The 23,069-nt window shown below is 50.0% G+C and overlaps 1 protein-coding gene across 1 annotated transcript in view; it reads right to left on the bottom strand.

Moving 5' to 3' along the window:
- Nucleotides 1–18,661, bottom strand: part of ABCA4 (ATP binding cassette subfamily A member 4) — a 166,462-nt gene extending 147,801 nt beyond the window's left edge. The window contains exons 1-5 of the mRNA XM_088022838.1: nucleotides 18,596–18,661; nucleotides 10,713–10,806; nucleotides 9,562–9,703; nucleotides 7,519–7,658; nucleotides 2,022–2,149 (exon numbers count right to left, since the gene is read on the bottom strand). Coding sequence (XP_087878964.1) covers nucleotides 2,022–2,149; nucleotides 7,519–7,658; nucleotides 9,562–9,703; nucleotides 10,713–10,806; nucleotides 18,596–18,661 — 570 coding nt within the window. The remainder of the gene's footprint in view (nucleotides 1–2,021; nucleotides 2,150–7,518; nucleotides 7,659–9,561; nucleotides 9,704–10,712; nucleotides 10,807–18,595) is intronic.
- Between the last annotated feature and the right edge of the window lie 4,408 nt (nucleotides 18,662–23,069).

Raw genomic sequence — 23,069 nt, 5'->3', positions numbered from 1 at the left:
GCTGAGACTGACCTATCAGAGACCTGCAAGCCCCATGTGGCTGTTTAAATTTAAACTAATCAACATTAAATAATACTTAAAATTCAGTTCCTCAGCTGCACTAGCCCCATCTCAAGTGCCTACCAGCCATCTGTGGCTGGTGGCTATCCTCTTGGACGGCACAGAGAGAGAACACTGCCATCGTGGAGGAAAGTTGTGGTGGACGGTGCTGGTAAGGAGTGGCGCAGTTGGATGGAGACCCGAAGGGGTGATGGGGAGGCAGGTGCAGCTGGCGACCATGCTGAGAAGCAGGGAGGGCACAGGGCCCAGAGGGAGCTGGGACAACACGACCAGCCTCTTCCAGCAGCAGGAGCTCTGGGCTTCCTCTTAAGCTCTGACGTTTGCTAATCAGGAAAGCACCAGCTAATCAGAGCAAGCAACACCACATAATAGCACAGCCCAGTGACACTGGCCCCTTCTGCCCACATGAAAGGCTCAGCTCTGATGCCAACAGCACAGCAACTAAAGCTCCAAATGTCACGTCAGTGGGGAACTGGAAAGAAATTTCCCCTAAATTCCTGCCCTTATCTCCATCTCCCTTTTATTACCAACTGGAAGTCATCACAGGCATTTCCAGGACTTCAGTTTTATGAGCTAAGAGAAAGCAAAGGGGAGAATGAGCCATGGATGCCGCCTCCGCCACCCCTCCCCCAGGTGGGGGTGGGAGGGGGAGTGGAGCAGGGCAGCCAGGCCTGAGTTCAAGGGCCTGGGCACTGCAGGCACTGCCCTCCAAGGGCCCTGACACACCATCTCAGGGCCGACCCTCAGTCCCCTCGTGTAGTTTCAGAGAAAACCTCAGAGACTGAGAAGCCAGAAAAGCAGGTATGGGCTTCTTCACTGCTGCGCAGGGAACCAGCCCCAAAACCCCTTTCAACAGAGCTGGCCCTGCCCGGGCGTGTGGGGTCCCCCTCCCTCCTCTGGGCTCAGACCTTTATCTCCGTACTGACACAGGCCCTGAAATTCTCTGTTTATGTCTCAGTCTCCCCTGAAGTCTGGAGGAGGTGCAGACCTGGCCAGGAGAGGCGGGAGGGGTGTCTGCACTATCGGGCCGCCGCTTATCTTGCATTCTCACTGTGTTCCTCATGCCAGGAACCCGCACGCCCAGGATGCTGGGCAGGAGCCGTGAGGCCCAGAACTTCCACAGACGGGAAAGTCATGTGTTAGTGGTAAAAATGCTCTGAACACATATAGGAGATTATGAAATGCATGAGATAGATTTTGGGGGTCATGGCTCCATAGAAGAAGGAGCTTGTCTGGCACCGAGAAGAAAGCGTGCAGGAAATCAGAGGTCTGTAACCGGGGTAGGTTAGCTCCGTGCACCCAGACACTGTGCATGCATGGCCCGTTTCTCACACCGGAATTCTCCTCTCCCAGCTCTTCCCACGGCTGCCTTCTGTTCAGGCAGCTGGGCTCAGATACCACCTTGGCAGGAAGGCCTTCCCTGACCATCTCATTTCAGTCTGCCCCCATCCCATGCCTCCTAGCCCCTCCCTAACTCCCAGCTCTGCCAGATTTTCCTTCAGTACCTATCTTGACCTGGAGACGCTCCGTATCTTTGCTTATTTGATGATTGCCTGTGGTCCCGGCTGGAATGTAAGCTCCCAGAGTCAGGGGTTTGCCTATATTGTTCACTACTGTATTCTGGTACCTAAAATGTCCCTAAATATTTGATGAATACATGAGTAAACCTCAGTTTCCTCAACTCTAAGAGGATTCTGAGCCACGTGTTCTCCAAGGTTCTTTCCAGTTATACAAATGAGCTGTTTGAAGTGCTGCCAGGTTTTGGGCTGTTTGGGAATCCTATGCCAGGAAGGCTCATTATTTCAAGTGACGCCCCCCCCCCAGGTATTTTCCTGAATATTTGGAACAAATCATGGGTTCTGAACGTAAAAGTGAGAAGGAAAAATAATGCAAGTTCTTCCCTGTTTTTCTCAGGCTCAGGGCTCACCCCTCTTCTCCAGGGACCAGTGATATCCACCTACCTGTTCTGGACGAACTTGGGAGTTGACCAGAAGGTAGACAACTGAGTCAGACAGGCCAATGTTTTTCATGAGAAATAGTGTCAGTGTTTCTTCATCTTTTAGGATATCCCGAATTCGTATCCCTCTTCCTGTATATGAATGAAAGAACAGGGTGTTGAATGGGGAATAAGTCAAAAAAGGGAGAACATGTAGAATCGATAGGAAACATTTGTAATTGGCTCTCAGCAGAAGGCTCTGTTCTTGGGTTCCCTGGGAGCTTAGAGGTCAGGGACCTGCCAGTAGGCTGTCACCAACATAGTCATGGCATTTACTGCTGACGCAGCCAGGCAAAACTTAGTGAGAAGGCACAGAAGGTGGAAAAAGTTAGCTCAGGGCAGGAGAGGGGTCATCAGATGCATTGTGGAGTTGGTCCAGAACAGTGACTCTCAACCAGATGGGGGTGAGGAACTAGAATGGGGCAATTTTGTCTCCCCTGGGAATATTTGGCAATGTCTGGAGACACTTTTTTTTTTAAAGATTTCATTTATCTATGAAAGAGAGAGAGCACATGAGAGGGGGGAGGGTCAGAGGGAGAAGCAGACTCGCTGCCGAGCACGGAGCCCTATGCGGGACTCGATCCCGGGACTCCAGGATCATGACCTGAGCCGAAGGCAGTCGCCCGACCAACTGAGCCACCCAGGCACCCTGGAGACATTTTTGAATGCTGCAACTGGGGAGGTGCTACTGGGTAGAGGCCAGAGATGCTGGTAACACATCCACAATGGACAGTTTAACCTCCCTCCCCACTACAAAACAAAGAACTGTCTGGTCCAAAATGTCATTAATGTTAAGGTTGAAAAAGCCTAGTCTAGAATGAGAGGGCATACATGCTGTGTCCACACTGTGTTGTCATGGGGTAGAGGGCTCTTCCTGGCATTTCTGTCATCTCAGCTAAGATTCCAAGCTTGGTGTGCTGACATGGACTAGGAGAGATGGGCCTGTTTGGGGCAAGAAAAGCTTCAAGTGGGAAAGAGGGGGTGGTCTATTGCCTGGACTTATAATTTCGTGCCCTGATCAGCCCCAGTCACATTCTCTCTGGCTTCCCCCAGGACATACTAAAAGCAGAAATTTTTTTGTAAGGAGGCATAAAGGACTCCTAGCCGTTAAGGTAACCCTGCGGTAAGTGATTGAACGATTTGTGTCTGTACTTTGCACACCTCACAGGGATATTGTGAGGGTGACTCGGGGTAAGGACTGTGAAATGGCTAACTCCCAGGCCTGAAAACAGCGAGCCCCCTCCATAGATGCTTGTTCTCATTGCATTAATATTTTGACGCCTCCCAGGAGCTTCACCGCCAGGGTACCCACCTCCGTTGCCTGCTTCCAGGGCTAACACTCAGCCTCAAGTGGGCCACTGCCACAGTTCACGGGGCGCTGGCCAGCAAAGAAGGTTACAGGCCCAGACTCTTAGGAAATCATTTCAACATTAAGGGAAAGCGTCTGGGTTACATGAAAGTGCCCATGTCTACATCCCAACTCCGCCCAGGAGCCTGGTTGACTACTTATCTCTTAGCTCTTCTTTAATTAACTCTAATTATCAAATGTCCCTGCTCCTCCCTGGTCCTAACACCCCAGCACCCCATCTTCTCTCCCCCAAATTCTCCCTTCACCAGGCGACCAAGAGACCTACCTTACCCCTCTGAGTGCTTGACAACCTTCCCTTCTGTTTTTGGGTTGTGCCTTTCCCTGAAGAGCCTGGTCCAGATGGAGGTTGTGGCCAATTTCTTCTTCCAAGGGGGTGGGTCAAGCCCACAGGCCTGCCCACGCAGCTAGGGCAGGGGCAACCAGTCCTGAGACTCTGCTCCACAGCAGCATCTCTGGAGTCGTGCCACCAGCCAGGCTCACCGCCTTTCCCACAGGGAAAGCTGAAAGGCTTCAGGGGAACCCGAATACAGGAGGGAGCCCTGTAGCAGGAGGGGGTCTGAAAGGGGCTGCTCTATTTTATTCTTGCCTTCCCCTTTTCCTGATAACATAAGTCATGTCATCTTCCAAACCCAGCTTCCTTTCTTCCTTCCCCTGGATGCCAGCTCAGTTGTTCTTCTTTCCCCAATCATTTCTCCATAGTCAGCATTATGTTATATACCGGCCTCACTGACACCCAGGATAGACACACACACATACACACACACACACAGTCTCTGGAGAGTAGGGGGCTATGGACCCTGCTTTCATTATACCCCTCCCTCATCATACCTAGCAATGCTGGGCGCACAGATGTAAGCCCTTGAGGTCACCTCTCTCTGACACCCAGCATGAGAGCGTGACATGGAATCAGGGCCTCGATAAATGACTGTGGAATGACAGGAGGCACCCAATAAATACCTGTTGTCGTGACCTGAGAGTCGGGACCCCATTTGACTGTTTATCAATTCGTTATTCTTTAACTCAGTCACCTGACCTTCCGTACGGATATCTTGCTGGGGAGGGTAGCCATTCCCCCCCCCCCACACTCACCCAGGTGACTGGGCTGCCATGGCCCTAGGGGGAAGCAGCAGGAGCGTGCTGGTTCCACACACCTGCAGAGGGGTGGGGGCCACCCTGTAGGGAGAGTAAGAGGTGGCTGATACCAGACAGAAGCTCCACTAGACTCCCGAGGGAGAAATGTGAACTGGGGGCCTGAGGAAAGAAAAATAAATTTTGTTTAAAATGTGGTTCTTCTTGTTCGCTTCCCTGGGAAGAGGCTGGGGGAGGGGGCTGCTGAGGCCCACGGAGCTGAGGGTTGGGGTGGGAGAGAAGCCAGGAGAATGTGTGGGGCTCATGGGAAGAAGGGGTTTGAAGTTGAGTGAGAGACCACAGTGCTTGCTTGGGCGTGAGAGGGGAGGGGGCTTCACGTCTGGTGTTTTACCATTAATCCTCCCCTGCTGAGAATGCTGTAGGACAGGTTTGCTAGGAAAAGAGAAGGCCGCCTGGGTCAACCGTCGGCATACTTTCCCAGGTGACTGGGGACTGAGAGGCAAAAGCACATACCAAATGACAGCCGCCCACCTCGTTCTCGAAGCCTTTACCCTCCACTGGGGCTTTGGGCCAAGGATTCAATGTTCACAGTGAGCAAGGTCCCCAAGTGACCCTGGGATGGACCCTGATAGAGTCTGCCATGTTGATGGTAGGCCTCGGTTGCTGGCCTGGAATTCCTTCAGAGACTTTGGGGATGGTCCCCTGTCCCCACTTATGGCCACCAAGGTCAAGGGTGCTGCAGAATCTTTGTTCCCAGCCTCCAAATTCCTTTGGGGAGCCTTGGTTGACCATTCCCCCCCCCGCCCCCCGTCTCCCCAGACCTCTGAAGCTGGTCTCATTTGGAGAACTTCCCCCACAGCCCTAAGGCCAGCAGAAGGCACCACCTGTATGCCAGTTCAAAACTAGTTCTGTGTTGGGGCTGGGAAGCAGTGACTTCGGTTCTCACATACACACGGTAGAGACCACAGAGAAATTGTGGTTTGAAATGACTTCCTTTACATTTCCTCCCAGCTGGACTCCATCTGACAATGAGACAACCAAATGAAATGTCTGCCTCATTCCAGATCCCACTGGATGATTGGGGTAGGCAATCACTCCCGGGGTCAGACAGCCCATCTCATCTGCTTCTTTAATCCTGGAAAGCAGTGCTTTCTGGTTGCTGCCTCTCCCCCAATTTTCTTACTACGAAAATGCTCTTTGTGCCCACACCTTAGAAAGTCCTTCAAGCTTGAGCTAAGTAGCTCTTCTATCCAGGGCAGCAAAGAAGGTCATGTTTGTAATCTGGTCTGCAGAAACTTACTCCATAAAGTACATGTGCTACTATTTTTGAGAGAATTAAAATGTAGTGCAGTCACCTGAGCGTGCCATCTGAACATACTCCTGTCCTTCACTGCTCCCAGACGGAGAGAAGGGGGAAGGTGGCCGGGAGGGAAGAGGGTAATATTCTCCTAAGGATGGTTTCCCCTCCAGACGGTTCTGCACTCTTAAAGCCCCCCGCTTCCCTCTACCACCCTCCCCAAGGTCTGGTCACTCTTCTTTTGGTCCTTCCACTTCTGCTCTGGGAGCCCTCAGCGTGGGCACCCACTCTGACCCATGTCTCCAGCTGCATGGGTGAGGACCCCCGGAGGGCTGATTCGTGCCATTCTCCCACTTCTCTTGTTCAGAACCCTGAACAGGAGCCGTCCTATCCAGCCTCTCCCATCCCCTTGGTAGACCCTTTGCTCATCCCTGTCATCCTCCGAGGCTGTCCCGAGAATAACTGCCGCCCATCCCTACCCTAGGAACGTAGGATGCATGCAGCATCTCCAGACCTCTTCCTTCATAGCCTCTGAGCCGCAAGGCTTCACAATCTTCCCTGCACTGGCAGTCTTTTCTCCCACTGTGGGACAGCAGAGAGCCTGAGATTTCTGGCAGGGCTTTCTCCCTCCCAGCTGCTCGCTCATCTGCCCTCCTGGGGATGGCGGGGGGTGGAGGGGTAGGGGGTGCGGGGGAGGTTTCCAGCTGGTGCCCAGGCCTCTGCCACATCCAGCCCTCACTGTTCCTGAGCCCAAGTGGCTCTCCTACCCTGGTGCCCAGCTCCTCTCCCTGCCCGCACGAACAGTGACCCAACAGCCTGGCCTCTCATTCCTTTGGGCTCCTCATCAGCTCAACCTTCAGCTCCACCCCGCTTCAGCCACCGTGGCCACACCCAGGGGGGCTCCTTCTCACCGCTCCTGCTTGCCTTCGAAATCCTGAATCCTCAGAGTTCAGTCTTTGACCGCAGTCATCAAGCCCTCCATCCCGCTCAGTACCCCAGTCCTCAAGCAGGATCATGGAACTCCCAGAGACCTCTGTTCCCTTGTCCCCCCATCTCCCCCAGGCCATTTCAGTACTTCCGGGTTCCCATCTATCCTTATGCAGCCTGGACCCAATGCTGCCTGTTTTCCAGTCACCACCCTCAACCCCTTGCCTCCTGGACCTTCTGCAGTACCTCCCTAAAACCCCCAGCCCTGCAACCGCTCCCTCCACACCTGCTATGCCTCAGGACCCGGGACGCTGAATATCCCTGGAAGAAATGGAATGATCGCTCATATTTATGCCATAATAAACATATGCACTCTGACTTTCCTGGCCCGTTACTTGGCATTGCTTCCACATGGTCCTGGTTAGCTCACTCTCTAGTGCTCTATGAAAATGCTCCCACACCTTTCCCTTCTCCTGCTTCCAGACTTAATTTAGCCTCACCCTTACCAGAGTGCAACCTCTCTAGGCATTCCCCTTTCTGTCTCTGGACTTGCCTGGAATGAGAACTTTCCCGCCCTCCTCGACTTCCTAACTTATAAGCTGATAGAAAGAGGAGTCCTTACCAAGGTGAGCCTCATGCCACCTCTAGAGCCATTCCTTCCTGCCTCCTCTAATATCTTTTCCCACCAAATCTCCTGCTCTTTCCCATGCCTTTGGTCTCTCTGACGGGTGAGGCAAGGGAGAGGCAAGTGATGGTTGAGAACATGCAAGCCCAGCATACCTGCAACTCTCTCAGGGTGAGTCCGGAGGGTGTCCATGAGTTGAGACAAGGTTTGAAGTTCCTCCCAAACATGGCCAAGGTGCTGCCTCTCTGGTGCCTTCATGAGCAGTTCTTGAAAATCTCGAAACACCCTTGCCAAGCTGTAAGAAAGACAAAGCTTCATCAGTAAAGATATCGTTGTCATTTTCATAATAATAATAACACTGCTAGTTTTTAAGATACCACATGCTTGACCTAGGTATGACATTACCAAAGAAGAGGGCCAAGGAGAAAGGAGAAAAGGCTTCATTGTACTTATAGGCTAATAGAGCTGGTGAGCAATTTGTTCAGTTTTCCAGCTTCGGCGGGGCCAAGTCACCTCCTAACCCCATGCTCTGTGTGTCTCCTGCCCAGAGAAGCCTTAAGCAGGATGACATTAGAAGATGGTACCGGAGGTTTTTCCCAACTGTTGCCACTTCTCTTGAGACCTGCCCTTCCAGCCATCATAGGCATGGATAGCCATGCTTAATCCACAAGTTCCTCCCTGCGAGCACACGTGCGCACGCACACACATACACACACACACACACACACACGTGCGCACACGCGCACACACACACACACACACACACCCTCTGCCGTGGCTGACTGGATGAGGAAAACAAAGTTGAATCAATCAGCTATGTTCCCAGGAATTTGAATGTTATTCAACGATGCTCTTCCAGTTGCCTGAGGCAAGGTGCTCTGAATTGGGCAACCAGAGCCATTGTGGGCATTGAGAAGCAGGGACATTGGTCGGTGGAGAGAGGTAAATATAGTAGATGTCCAGCAAGGGACAGAGGCTGAATCCTGCCGGCCCAGCCATCCAGCTCCTGTCCCGCGCCTCCTGACGCCTGCCTGGCTTCCCCTGGCTTTGCAAGAAGGTCTAGTGTCCAAATCATATATTTCCTTCTAGAGCTTCAGCTTGGAATGGGCTTCTTTGCCCTGAAAGCAAAAGAACCTTGAATAAGCCCGTATTTCACCTATAATGAGAGTGTGAAATGTGAAACCCAGGTTTCCTGGTTCAAATGCTGAGTACAGCTGGAGTCTGAAGCCCCCTTCCCCAACTCCCTCAGGTTCTAGACACTACCAGTGCCAGTCCCACAAAGCCCCAGCTAGCCCCCACTCAGGTGTCTCCCAGGCTCCCTGATCCCACTGTGCGACCCCATGCGATCTCTATGGATGGGGAGGTGTTCCTTCTCAGGCACCTCAAGGGGACTCAGGCTGAAGTTATAGATTGCAAGTTAGAGTCTCCAAGCAAGTGTTTGCAACCCTGTGAGCTCAGCTAAAATGTCACCTCCCTGACATTCTCAGGAAGACCCATGTTCCCTCTTCTATCTTTCTATATGCCAAGGACTGGCAAACAGACACATATTACAGGCTTGTAGGCCGTAAGTCTCTATCACCACTACTCTACTCTGCCACGGCAGGGCAAAAGCAACCATAGTTTGTTCCCAGGGGGAAGGCTACCTCTGAGCATTAGGCTGATTTGCCAAGTGTCCCTTTTCTTGAGTCAAAATGCAGGTTTGTCCCAGAGGAATTATATCCAGAGCTACTTTAAGGAAAAAAACTGGAGTAACCAAATATCTGTTTCCATCTGACCTAGTGTTTATATAAGGATAGTGAAGCCCACTCCCCAATAAGCCCTTATTGGTGTCCCTCAGGTAAACTCAAGATCAGCCCGGTGGGTGAAGGATGACCCTGTGCACATCCCTGAGCCTCTGTCTATAGGACATGCTCACATCATGTTCTTTCACCTCCTGCTCAGAAAGGGGATTCCAAAGGTAGACTCTCTTCCTATGGGATTTGACTTAAAATTAGACCCCAGATGAGAGGTCATTAACCTGGAGTCCACAAGTCCCCTGAAATCTTATGCACAATGTAATGTTTTATGTGTGAGTCTATTTTGGGGGGAAGAGGGGCCATCAGTTTTCATCAGCTTCTCGGAATGCTCTTTAGCCTCCCAGGTTAAGAACTAATGCCCTCAAGCCATATCCTAAGATTTTGGGGAGTCTCAACACTTACATGGAGTTGTTATAGTTTGACACAATTCCAGGAGATTCTCCCGGGGTGGGACTTTGAAAACAAGGATTGTTCACATTGCAGAACATCCCCTGGAGCCACGGCAACATTCCTGCTGAGGGCATCGCCTTGTTGGGAAAATGGCCTTGAAGACAGGAAATGAAGACAAGGAGTTACTTATGGAAACCATGCGGGATGCCGCTTCTAGTTGCTGGGTCCTCTGCAGGAAGGAGACCAGCCCTCTGGTGTTTTTCCTTCATTCATCAACATTTAAGAAACAGGAGCATCTAATATATACCAGGCCCTGTGCTGAGTACTAGAGACAGGGTCTCTCCTCTCAAGCTCCCAGTGCAGTGGGGTGATGGACAAATGTTCTCCTAGAGGCATGGAGGGCAGTGTGGAGTGGGCACAGAAGGGGGGACGATGGAGGGATGTTAGCTCAAGATGGCTCCACAGTGTTGCTCATGCTTTAGGAGAGGAGGTTCATCTACTCCTTCCACAACTGTTCTTATGAGCACCTACCCCAAGCATGCAAGAAGGTTGCAAGTTATGGGCTCCTTTGGCAGTGGCGGGGTGGGGGGGGGGCGTTGATGGGATTGGGGTGTGGGGGGCAGAGAGAACAAGGTAAAGAAGCAAGAGTTCGATGGATAGGAGACTGAGGAGCAGACAAGACCGCAGGAGCAGAGTATAAAACAGGCATTCACAGGCTCATCCCTGGTCCCAGGATACCTCTGTGATCCAAGAAATAATATGTTACTACACATGGCTATATACTACCCCTTCTCATTCTCGTCTAGCACCGTATATTTCATTTCCCTAAATTGGTTTCCAGAATATTTTAGGGAACCCATTTATAATCTGCTCCCTTTAAAACTAGTAAGAGTTTAGGTATAGAAAACAAAACAAAACAAAACAAAAGGACCAACAAAAACAAAAACTAATTTCATAATGCTTCGGTAACCACATACAAGTATTTGCAAAGATGTAGGACTAAAAAGTTCATTTGTATCATGCTGATGAATCTCTGTTTTTTGCACTGGAGGCAGGACATGATGATGAGTAGAGCCAATCCTGGCACCCCAAACCCCCAAGATCTTTCCAACTGAAAGGTTTGGACCTCCAGGCTTGCCACGGCTCCCCCGCTTCATGCTTACATTCATGCTGGCTGTAGAGTGGGTTGATATTCCTTAACCAGATCAAGATCAGAAATAAAGATAAAGGCCATACAAGTTCCACCACAAAGCGAATCTGGAAAAACAAGACAAAAAGACCAGTGATGCTAAGAGATTACAGGAGACACACCCACAGTGGACGCACAACTCAGCACGTGTCTGTGCAATAGGGTTTCGTTGTGGTATATTTCCTAAAGGACTTCCTTTTCTCTCTCCCTCTCTCTCTCTCTCTCTCTCTCTCTCTCTCTCTCTCGGAGAGAGAGAGCCGGGGGTGGGGTGGAGGGGACAGAGAGAATCTAAGAGAATCTTAAGCAGGCTCCATGCCCTGACGCAGGGCTCGATCTCATGACCCTGAGCTCATGACCTGAGCCAAAATCAAGAGTCAGATACTTAACCGACTGAGCCACCCAGGCGCCCCAGACTTCCTTCTCTTATTCCCTTTCCCTCACTACCTCTAACCTGATATATTAGACTCACAAGACTTTGTGTCCATCCGGGTTCTACTCTGCCTCTATTTCAGGAAACTGCATTAACACAGGACTTTCATCAAGGACCGAGATGTGTGCTTCAGTACTTCTCCCATGTCGCTGTGCACATGAATGCAGATTCTGCTCTGTAGGGTCCCACCAGCTCTCACATGTCTCATGAGCTCTTTCCGCCCCTCCCCATTGCCCTGCTTTCTTCTAGGGCGCACTAGATCTTGTATACGTGGTCACTGAATGAATGAGCAAAGGACTCTGAAACACTGTGATCCATAGCAAGGTCAACAAAAATCTGGGTTTACCAACGTCTTTCCAGCCACAAGTTTCTCATTGCTTAAAGGAAGAAAGAAGGGCATACTGCTGTCAGTTTTTACAATACTGGCAGAGGCTGCTGATAACAACCTATGGTTGAACGCCAGAACTGAAATTTAGGTTCGACTTAAGAGTTTAAGGACTCTTGACTCCAAAGGAAGGAGCAGTTGGTTGTTGGAGCCGCATTCCGTGGCATTGCACATGAGGGCGTGGGTTGCAGGTGTGGCATGGTAGCCGGGGAGGAAAGGGAGGAGGGGGATGTGATTTGGGGAATGGAATAGCTCTTCTACCCAACCCCCACTCCAGAAACCTTAGGAAGGAAACTCCTAAGATCTGAAGGAGGACTTGTCCCACTGGCTAAGAATAGAGACTTAATACATAGACCAGCTAGGGGCCATTTGCATGGTCTTTAACCCTTTGTCATTCCTTTCAAAGAAATGTACATAAATGCTCAGTAAAGTGGTAGACACCATAACAGGGACTCAGTAAAGGTTTATTCCTTTCCTGCTAGTAGGGTCTGCTGGCTACAGAATTACTGCAAATTGTAACATAAAGTGGTTGGGGTGGGGGGCAAAGATAATGCACTGAAGAAAAAACAAAAAATGTTTAGGGCAGGTGGTGCTTATGCAGTTGTAACTTTTTACTCAGTGTTTTATTCAAAATATGTCAAGGGAAGATATGTTAGAGGAAACACATCAAAATATTATTATATATTATACATGATGTAGATTTTCCTTAAGGCACTCACTTTGCAGGGTTGCCCTACTGTAGGTTGCCCTACAAAGATGGCAAAGATGACACATGCTCCTACAAGATGGCAAAACATCAACATTGGACAATCCCAACCAGTGTTACAGAGACTGACCCCCGGCACACTTGATAGCCGTTGGAATGTTGGCAGTTCCCCCCAGGGCCAGTAAACCGAGGAGGAGGAGAGGGCTGAGCCTCTTCCCCAGGGACCCTATCTCACTGTTAACACTCTCGCCCTTACTAGACCTGCACAGCTGTTCCCACAGCACTCTGCCCGTCCCTTGTCTTATCATTCATCGTAAATCAGGGTCATTACTCCTTCATGGAAATGGAACCCTCACTGGTTGTGAGCTGCCTGAGGGCAGGGACCCTGTCTATCTTGGTCACTACTGTGATTCTAGCACCCGACACAGGGCCAGCTTCATAATAGGTGCCCCATAAATATGGAATGAGTGAGCCTTTGTCAAGGACCAGTCTAGGAGACTCCTTGGGAAGCTGGAGGTCAGCGACACTTTGCAGATTTAACAAACCACACCCCCAGAGGCATGTTCTGTACACTGGCTTCATGCCTTCCATCCCAGGTCCTTCTGTCCATGAGTAAGATCAGGGAGCAAGTCTGGCAAGATCACAGGGTGAGGGATAGGAGCAAGCAATGAAACCGGAAGTCGTTGGTGCTGTCTTCACCGAGGAAGTGAGGCAACCAGTCCAGATTCCACACATCTGATTCTTCCCCTTAAGACAATTGTGTGCAACCTTGGCTTTCTCCCAAGTCAGTCCACTTCCTTCCATGTAGCAATGTCTGTCTGGGAGTAGTCTGGTATGTCAGACGTTTGGGATTGGGAAGATCTGGGTTAAGAATCACTTTCGGGCTTGTTTCATCACCAAGGCTCAGTTTTCCTATCTGTGAAATGAGACTATTTTGTCCTTCAGTATCCCCTAAGGGTTGAATGTGTCAGTCCTGTGGGTTTTATCTGGCTCTGTTCCCTATTAGCTGTATGACTTTGGGTAGCCCGTCCAGTCGCTCCATGCCTCGGGACCTCATCTGTAACATGGGGGCTGGTACCAGAACCTGCCTCCAGAGCAGAATCTGGCACAAGGTAACATTCAATAAACACAGGCCCTTTATTCCTGACCCTCACTTCCCACAAAGACCACAGGGACGCTGTAGATCACAACACACAGTACCGGCTGAAGAGCAAGGGGGTTACCATTAAAATGACCTGCAAGCTCTTAGGCCTGCCCCCCACCCCCTCACATTCATGTTTTCTCCCCTTCTCTCTTTCTGGATTCAGAACTGCTCATTTGCCAGGTTGGAAACATGGGGCTTCCTGAGACACTGACCACTCACCGATCCCTGCTCCACCTGTTCTCGGGGCTTGGACCAGGGGAGGGATCAGCCAGCCTGGCCTCCCTGTCCCATGGATAAAACACCCAAACCCAAGCTGGTGCACCCCACCCTCTTTGCTGTGTTCCTCATACACTTTCTCCTCTACTCACTCATTTGTTCCTGTATTTTTGAAGTATCTGGTCTTTGTAAGGCATTGTGATTTGAAGCCACCCCTCAGTGGGGGCGGGGGGGGGGGGGAACCAGATCAGAATTCTCATTCCTTCCTTCATTCTTTGGCGGGTCCTAGGACGAGTGTGGCCTTGCAGGTGTCCGCCTTCCCCGCATCTCTGAGTTCGGGCTGCTGGTTCCACCCCAGGTCCCTGCCCCTCACTTGACCACCTTCTTTGAAGGCAGCTCCCAGGTGGCTGCTGGCAGGAATCAGGTGGGGGAACGCAGGCCATGCCCCACATCAATTACCCAGGTTTCTCTGGGCGTCGGACCTCAGGTTGCTTTTTGTTTGTTTGTTTCTAACACTTCCCAGGTAATTCCAATGTACAGCTGGGCTGAGACCCACTGGAATAGGTAGTGCTTGGTAATCTTGGACAAACGTTTGTTGAGAGGTCCGTGTTATTGTTCTAACTCTGCAAGGGTTTGTTTTGGAGGGGCTGCATTTCGCACTCCCTCCTGCACAAAGACCACCGGCCGTTCCTATCCAGCCAGGCAGGTCCTCACAACAACCTCTCCCTGTGGCCCCCGCCCCAGTCGTGCTCTGCATCCCCACCCCAAAGCGGCATCCTTGTCCTTGATGCTAAACTGTGCACAGGCATACCCCAGGGAGAAATTCCACAGCGTAATTAAAAACATGTTTTCAGGGCAGCTCTGACTCCCCCCACCCTTTCCCTTTAAACATGTCTGTAACTTTAATTAAGCCCAGCCAAGGCTCAGAAGGGGCCGATGGAAAAAAAAATTTTTCCCCCAAACTGGTATTTCCTTGTTCTCTCTCTCTCTCTCTCTCTCTCTTTTTTTTTTTTTTGCTTCCCCTCCCCCTCTCTTTACCATTCAATCTACACGGGGGTGGAGGGGTTGCAGGGAAGGGCAGAGTTGTGCTTGTTGTTTTAAATCTCAGCCAGCTAGATTTCCTTCCCTCCTAGTCTGTTTCCAATTTAAAGGTGGGTAGCCGAGGCTTGAAACGGGGCTGTCTGAGTCTCCCTCTGGCACCCACAGCCCAGCCAGGATTCTTGCCTGGATGAATACAGACCCAGGACCTGGGTATGCTTGCGGCAGGCTGCCCACCCTCCCTGCACCCTCCCAACTTCTTGCTTAATGCTGGGCCCCGGACCAGAGCCTGCAGCCGCACCAGGTGTCCAGGACGCCCCTCCTCTCGTGAGTCCTCAGGCCTCCCCAAATATCCTGGTCTGACATGGAAGCTGGGACAAGGGGATGACACCAGGGAGACCCGACACTGTGAGCTCTCAGGGAAAGGAGGCACACCCAGTGATCTTTATAAACTGCCCCCCCCCCCACCCCGGCACAGGGCCTGGCCCATGGCAAATATGGGCAGGGTATATTTGTCCAGGACGGTGCGGAGAGCTCTTGTCATGGGAAGTGCCCGTTCTATGGCCGAACTCCTTGAGAAGTCTTCTCTCACACTCTCCAAACCCCATTTCTCTCCTGAGCCCTCAGAACTCATCCTCAGCGCCCCGCCCACCCCGCTTGCTTCTCCACTGCTGAGCACATTATGCTGTCAGAACTTTGCGCAGGCGCGACCCCCCTCCTCCACCCGCTCTGAGTTCCCCGAGAGTGGGGGCTGCCTCTAACTCAAGCAGGCTGTCCTGGCTGTATGGGCCGACCATACGGCCCAGTTCGCCAGGTCAAGTGTGAGATTACATGTTTTACCCTGGTGCCATTGTTCCTAGTACCACTTTTCACTTTCAAAACTGCCCTGGTGTGGATGATAAATTAGACAGCCACCCTGTCTTTGCAGTCTCCACGACCCCAATGTGGGGTAATGGCCATGTCTGCCAGCCCCACCAGTCACTAACCTTCGCTGAAGCCTCACTGATCTCATCAGTCCCCACGGGGACACGAGTGGTAGCTCTCTCATGGACCTGAGGTGACAGTACCGTGCCAGACACTTAGTAATACTTGATAAGTGTTAACGGAGGAAGAAAATAAAAAGGAAGGAGGAATGCAGAGATCTAAAGATTTTCATCTTACGCCCTCAGGGATTGGGAGAGGAGGAATGGGGAAATTTGGTATCTGTTTTGCCCTTGTTCACAACAGTGAACGCCCAAAACCCTGAAAGTTTGAGAAGTTAAAAACCTAGGGGTTGAGTTATGGGTTAGGTGTGTTGTACTTTCTTTAGAGTAACCATTTTGTTGAGGCAAAACCTTCCAGAAGAACCAAAAGCTTAGGGAAGGAGCCACGGACCCCTGTCAGAGCTGCTGGGGGCTGTGGAAGATGCCTCCATCTTACTCAGACATCCTGGTCATTCCCATAATATGGTGGCAGTGGGCAAGCCGGCTGGAGGCACACCAGACAGAGATCTCAAATTGCAGGCCAGCAGGATGGCATCAAATGAATGTCAGCCCAGACCAGGTCTAATCCTGGGAGCTTCCCCCAGCCAGGGTTCTCAGCCGGGGCGGTCCTATCTCACCACAAAGAGGCTGGCAACATGTTCCCTCTGGGAGCACACTGCGGGAAAGACGGAGTCCCTGGACAGGGTACACCCGCCAACACCAGGGAAAGGGAGCAGAGCCAGTGAGGGCCTCTGAGCCAAACCCTATCTTTGGAAAATAGGGTTATTCTCTGTAATAGCAACATGCTTGCCACAGAAATGGAATCATTTCAGCAGGTAAAGTCCTCAAGGGTATTGTTTGAGGGCCACAAAGAGCACACTGAGAGTAGAACTAAGTGAGAATCTTAATTTCTTACGGGAAAGAGAGGGAAAAAAACAGTTGCAGATTGGATTTTCCTTGGCATTTCATTGGCTGTAAACACCATGTGGACAAGGACCATGCTTGTCTTGTTTGCTCTTGTGTACCTGGCACCTGGCACAGTGCTTAGTGATTATTATTTGTTGATTGAAGGAACACATTAATAAATACATGAATTTAATAGTGAATCTTGCTTAATTTTGTCTATATTCATTCTGGAAGGAAAAGTCATGGAAGCAAGAGATTTGAGTGTCTGATTACTGTTAGCACTTGGCTCCTGGGGGCGCCAAATAACTTCAACACTAATTTGAAAATCAGAGTAGCTTTGACAGGGAAAGCAGCCTGAGGACAGCGGTGTTTCCCAAGTCTGAGGGGGTCCTAACTTGGCTTCTCCCTGCAGCCTCCCTAAGTCCTATCCCAGCGACACACAGCAGAAAGGACCGACTACCTGTACACATGGTTGGATTATGTCCTTTGCTATTTGCTCTTTTCTGGGCTAATGATTAAGCTATTGTCCCTCCGCTCCAAATCTAGCCAGGGTCCCTCTTCGTGGGACTGGGTGGGAGACCCCAACAGCAGCCTCACCGCACCCCTCCCTCCCAGGTCCGAGCTAGAGCTCCACCAACATCTCTGTGTTTCCAAGTGCTAAGAGTTCCACGTTCTTCCCTTGGTTCCCTCAACCCTAGGGGTGGAAGGTACATCCTACACTTGTTGCCTCCATGTTACCTTGTTTGCTTTCATCCACTCAGTGACCAGCCTTGTACTTAGCTAACACCTTTTTATATTCCGGATTCTCTCTGACTGAACCCTGACCAAGACACTCAATCACAGGCCTTCAGATGCTCTACCCGTTGGCCCCATTCTTCCCTAACATTTTTTCCAACGCCCAGGAAAACCCTGCCTGCTTGTAAAAACCCATCTCAAATCGAGGCTTGGAACAAATCCATTTTCTTCATCCTCATAGCCAATCTTCCTCCCTGTCCTCCTTCCAAAATCTCCTGGCCTTGCCTGTCTCCTGTCTGTTTAATCTTAATCTCTACTCACCCCTCCTTCCTTCCCCTCTTCCTCTTTCAGCATCTTTAGTCATTTGGCGTCATTTGGTGTTTGCAAGACTGCAAGCTTGTAGCAAAGTGCATGTTTCCTTATAGGTACATATTCACTCCTTTCCAAAAAAAAAAAAAAAAAAACTAGAAGCCAATTGGCATTTGCATGTACACTCTTGGGGTCCTCTGATTGCCTATGGCTCTTGCCGGAACTTCTCAGGGGATATTTGGCTGGTGCTACTTTTATTGCTCCTGGTCTCAAAACACTTCAGGTTTCCCCAGCCAGACCAGAAGTGAGTTCAGGGTAGAATCTGTGTCTTTTGTTTTTACACCCCTGGCCTAGCCCAGCCCTTATATCTGCTCCCTGAGCGGGCTCAGTTAAATGTCTATGCTGGTTGATAAGTTATTGTATCTCACTGAATCTAAGACACCCTCAATTGCAAGATGCACTGTTATTTTTTTGCACACTAGGAAAGAAACAGATGTATCTAGTTAAACTATCACTTGAGTGTGAGCTGCATCCCCATGTCAGAAAGGTGAAAATGTGAAAAGCCCCGTGTACCTCATAGAATCAATGAAACATAGTGTCGTTGGTCTGGGAGGCTCTTAGAGAATGTTGTTTTCCTTTGAGCCCGTTCTTCAGGGCTTCGGATCTTCCCACAGCACCGTATGGACGCTCGAGGGCTTGTGGGCTGGACTGGCAGGGTTCAAAGCCAGGGGGTGGGGGAAGGGAGGGCCAGGCAACGGAGTCATATGCAAGGAGGGCAAGAGAGGACCATACTGTGGCCGTGCTGGGCTGCAGGTGGAAAGTGTCCATCTCTGGACAGAGAAACAGGTCTTCCTGTGAAGGACACTTGTCGGAGAGGTTCACGGAGCAGTCACCTAACCGTCGCTTCAGTGCTAAATGGCAATGAGCCCACTGACAGCTCACCTTCCCCGCCCCCACCCCACCCCACCCCCTCCACTGCTGATTTGCTCCACACCTCACTTTGAGACCACAGACTGCACTTGTTACCTTTTGCCTTTTCCTCAGGGTCCAGTTCTTCCAGAGCAAAAGCTGGATCTGTCTCACAAAGCCCATGCTGGTGACCGCACGAACAGGAGATCCCTCGGAGCCCCCCGTCGGCAGAGGGACTGGACGGTCCTAAATGGCGCTCAGAGCACCTCTGGCTCTGGCGCGGGCTGCTGTGTCCTTCTCTGGGGGATTAAAGGCTAGTTTCCCCCTGCCAAGCATAATCCCTTTTAATTCACGTAAGCCCTTTGTTGAGGAAAGCAGGCCGCCACTCTGTTGGCTCCTTCTTAGGAAGAGAAAGAGAAAGCTGAAGACCCGAGTGGCTGGGCATTTGGCAAATGGAGATGGGGGCATTTCAGGGGGAACCTGAGGGAAGCATGAGCCCCTGTACACACGGACAGAAGCTACGAGAAATTCGAGGCGTGCGGGGACCCTAGCTTCAGTGGGTCCTCCGGGCAAAGGCACCCAGGTGAGGAGCAGAGTTCCGGCTGAAATCGCACTTGCTTCTGCCGACTGAACCCCGGGGCCAAGCTAGAGGACTGCATCCAAGAAAAAGGAGTGCCTTTTTCTTCTCACAAAGGGGACTTCTGCTCGCCAAACGCCAAACCATGCAAGTGTGAGGTCGCCTCCACCCAGAGCCGCGCCATATGGGCTGGCGGAGCCCCGAGGCTGCGAACCCCACAGAGGGAGAAATCCGATCTGCAGTAAAAAGGGAATGAAGGGAATGCACAGAGAGGCCGAGGCCGAGGGGCATGAGTCCCAGCGGTGGCCCTGTCTCAGTTTCCGGCCATCCTTGGGACACAGCTGCTCCCCTGCTGTGTGGCAGGTTTAAAACTCATCAGTCATTATGCATTACTCGCTGGGACTAAACCTCTTTCTAATTATCCAAACGTGGAGAATATCAGCTGATTCTGCAAACACTTTGGTGGCCAGTGAGTCAAGTGGGGTATTGATATTTATTCCTAGTTTTGAACCAACTTTCTGTTTAAAATTTATTTACCATTCCCTGTTATAAGAATTCTCTCTGAAGAGCCTCAAAGTGAAACTATAAACACATTTTCCCCCTTTGTTTTTAAAAGTGGAAGCAACACCAGTTTATCATCAGAGAGAAATGACGACTATTTCAAAACCATTTGGCACTGACTAGAGGAATTTCTCCACAAAAATAATCTCGAAAAGCTCCATATTTAAAAATATCTTTGGAGGAGAAAAAATTGGAAATCATGAGAATTGAGGTAGTGCATGTTTCCCTACCTCCTCAGGATAGTATAAAATTAATATCTATTTTTATAAAGTACTAATTGCTAGATTTAAATTTATATTTTTCCTGAGAATGATTATACTAAAAAAAGTTTCTGAATTACTAAGCAATAGCAAAATGCACAAAAAATTTCGTTACAGACTTGATATGAGTGTAACCCCAGACCTTTGCTCTTACCTAAAATATCTACAGTTTGATTTCATGTATTACTCGATCTTGACTCTTATTTGACATGATGTCATTAGTGAGTCTCGGGGTTTGGAGCTACTGTATGTTGCTTTGACGTGGCCGCTCACGGCAGCAAAAAAGGGATGCCCATCTTCTCCTTTGCCTTGCTAGAAACATTTACACAGTGTCATAAAAGAGGTCCCGGTCCCATCACTACTGTGGAGTAGAAATTAAGACCAAGCTAATAGAACTTAAGCATTCAGTGGTATTATGGAATCGTTGGCTCCATACACTGAGAAATAAATTATATTTTATTAATTTAATCTCTCCTCTGAGAATCTCGCACATAGCTGGCACTAATTTAATCTTTCCTGTAAGAATTTTGGACTTCAGGTTTTTATTATTGTTCGCCTGGTGTACAGATAACTAAATTTTAGCATATGAAAATAGTGCTATTTGAAAACATATTCACCTGGAACATTTCCGCAGGCTTTCTTTCTTAGTGAGAGGAGAGAGACACTGCTCTCATGCCTAAGCAATCTTTGCCTCAAAAATATTCCAGAGCCACTCTGAGGGACCACATAGAAAGGTCTAGAATGGAAATCTAGGGAGCTCACCGTTTAAGAACAGGCACACGAGTGTTTTATCACGGCATGCCTTCTAATAGTAAAATGTGGAAACTCCCCAAATGTCCATCACAGCAGGACAGATACATGAATTGTGAGGTATTCTCTCCATCAAAGCTCCTATAGCAGTAAGCATGAACAAACTATACCTACAAAAATATGGCTAATTCTCCCATCCACAATGCTGAGGAAAAAAAAAAAAAGCCTGACACAAAGCATTTGTAGTCCACATTTATATAAGTTTCAAGCACAGGCAAAACATCTCTGACGTTCAAAGTCAAGATGGTGGTTGCGCTTTGGGAGGGCAGGCGGCTGTAAGCAGGTGCAAGGAGTATTTCTGAGGGTGCTGGAAACAGTTTTTCTTTTGATCTGAGCGCCAGATACTTGGGTGTGTTCAGCTGGTGAAAATCAGTCTGTAAACTCAGGATTTGTACACTTCTCTGTATGTCTGTCATACTTTAATAATCATTGTTTTTTAAAGAGCAGGTGAAGGACCAGAACTCAGTGAAGGAGCCTGAGCTAGATGAACTAGAGATGACGGGGAAAGGTCTGGAAAGAGGGGTGCCCTGGCAGCCACGGAAAGGAAGAACTGTTCCTCAGTACCAAATGGCTCGAGGAGAGCGGGTAGCATAAAGCCCCCTGGCTTTGATGACTGAGCCCTGGGAGAATGGCTTGAAGGAGGCAGAACCCCGAAGCAGAGAGCTGAGGAGTGAGATGGGAGCCGGCAGCTGCCGACACGTAGCTTGACTGTGCAGGCAGATGTTGGAAACAGGAGCCAGGGGGAGCATCAGGTCAACCAGGTCTCCGTTTCCCTGAAGACAGGAGAGATTGTTTGGCCATGTTAGTGTGTGGGAAAGAGCCAGTTGAAAGAAAGATGCTAAAGTTAGTGGGGGATGATTGATGGGGTCCCCAGGAAGGGGCGGGGGTGGAATTAGCCTTGGGCAGGGGAAGGGGCACTCTGCATTCCATGGACACCGCAGGGAAGGAGGCCAGGAAGGTGCAGGTGCAGACTGACTCAGGAAGCCGAGGCTGGGAGACAGGGGAGCTCACCCTAGCGGCTCCGGTCTTCACTGGGGCATAGGAAGAATAAAGAGAGTAAGTGAGACAATGTGAAAATATTTTATGACTAAGAAATTGTCAATTTATAGAGAGGGTATATAATGGGAGAGTAACTTATAGACAATGGGTAGAGATCTCGGGAGCCAAATGAGTGGTGGATAACCCCCCTCCCACCACAGACAATGCCCCTCACACACCTGCTATTCTATTTATCTAATTAGTTGGCAAATCACAGGTAGAATCTTGTTATTCAGTTCAGCTTAACAGTTTAAACCAACAATCAGCATCAACAGAAATGTTTTCTGGAGCTTCTTTTCCCAGTTACAGTTAATTCTGCTCCAGGTGAACTGGACCCCTTCAAAGGTCTGCTGTTTTCAAAGGAAGACAAGGTCCTAGTTTCTGGGTCTCACCCCCCACCTCACCTACGCTGCACCCCATAAGGCCCCCTGTTGGTTTCCCTGTATTTCTCTCTTTCCTGGACACCCAGCCCAGCTCCCATCTCTGGAGTTGGTTCCACTTTTTTCTTATTCTTTAGACTGAATGAAATGTCTACGGACACCCCCACCTCCAAAGGCAGATGACTTTGGAGAAATGATTCATATGGAAATTAAAGATCTAGCAATGTATTTGCGTAAACCATCTTGCCTGGTACCTTTGGAAAGGCTTTGCGGACTTTGGGAGGTAGGGGAGGGGAGCAGTGCACACACCCCAGTGGGAAGAACACTGCTCTAGCAGCAAATAAAGTCAAGTCATTACCAAAAGTGAGGAGGCCAATTGCTATTCCAAGCACATTTTATACATTTGCTTCAAAAGCTGCTTAGAGTTTTGCTGACTTGATGTTCAGAAAACCCACCAGAGGCCAGAGATTTTACATTTTTCTGGGTATCAAGTGCAAAATACTTAGCAGATAACAGAGTTTTGGGGGATGCTGGCGAGTGTTTCCACTAGTCTGGGCTGTTATCACGGGAGCTCTAGCTGGGTTTTGAGCCGCGGGTGGTGCAAAGTGTCTGAGGACACCAGAGTAACCTCACTCCCGGGGCCAGGCCTGCCACTCTCTGATCTCGGGGCATCGTGAACTCAACTGCAAGAACCAGGCATTCCAAAGGGCTCTGGCTAGAGGCAAGCCACACAACTAAATGACAAGCTTAAAGAACAGAGGAAAAGAGCCACTTGGGGGCCAAAAATAATTTTTGTAACCAGGGACCCGGACTAATTCAGAACAAGTTCTTTGTGGCAATCCATTTAAAAAGCTATGTAACGGCAAGAGTCCGGGTACCTGTGAGGAAGGTGCGTGCCTCCTCACAAGGCTAAGGAGGAGCTGGCGCCCGCCCTGGGGAATTGGCCATCAGGAGGTTGGCAATGG

This window comes from Eumetopias jubatus, unplaced genomic scaffold (genome assembly GCF_037043125.1).
Source record: "Eumetopias jubatus isolate StellerSeaLion01/CBP00866 unplaced genomic scaffold, mEumJub1_p1.0 scaffold_4, whole genome shotgun sequence".
Lineage (NCBI taxonomy): Eukaryota > Metazoa > Chordata > Mammalia > Carnivora > Otariidae > Eumetopias > Eumetopias jubatus.
The sequence above is the reverse complement of the archived record's forward strand: the minus strand, read 5'-3'. Positions and strand labels throughout refer to the sequence as shown.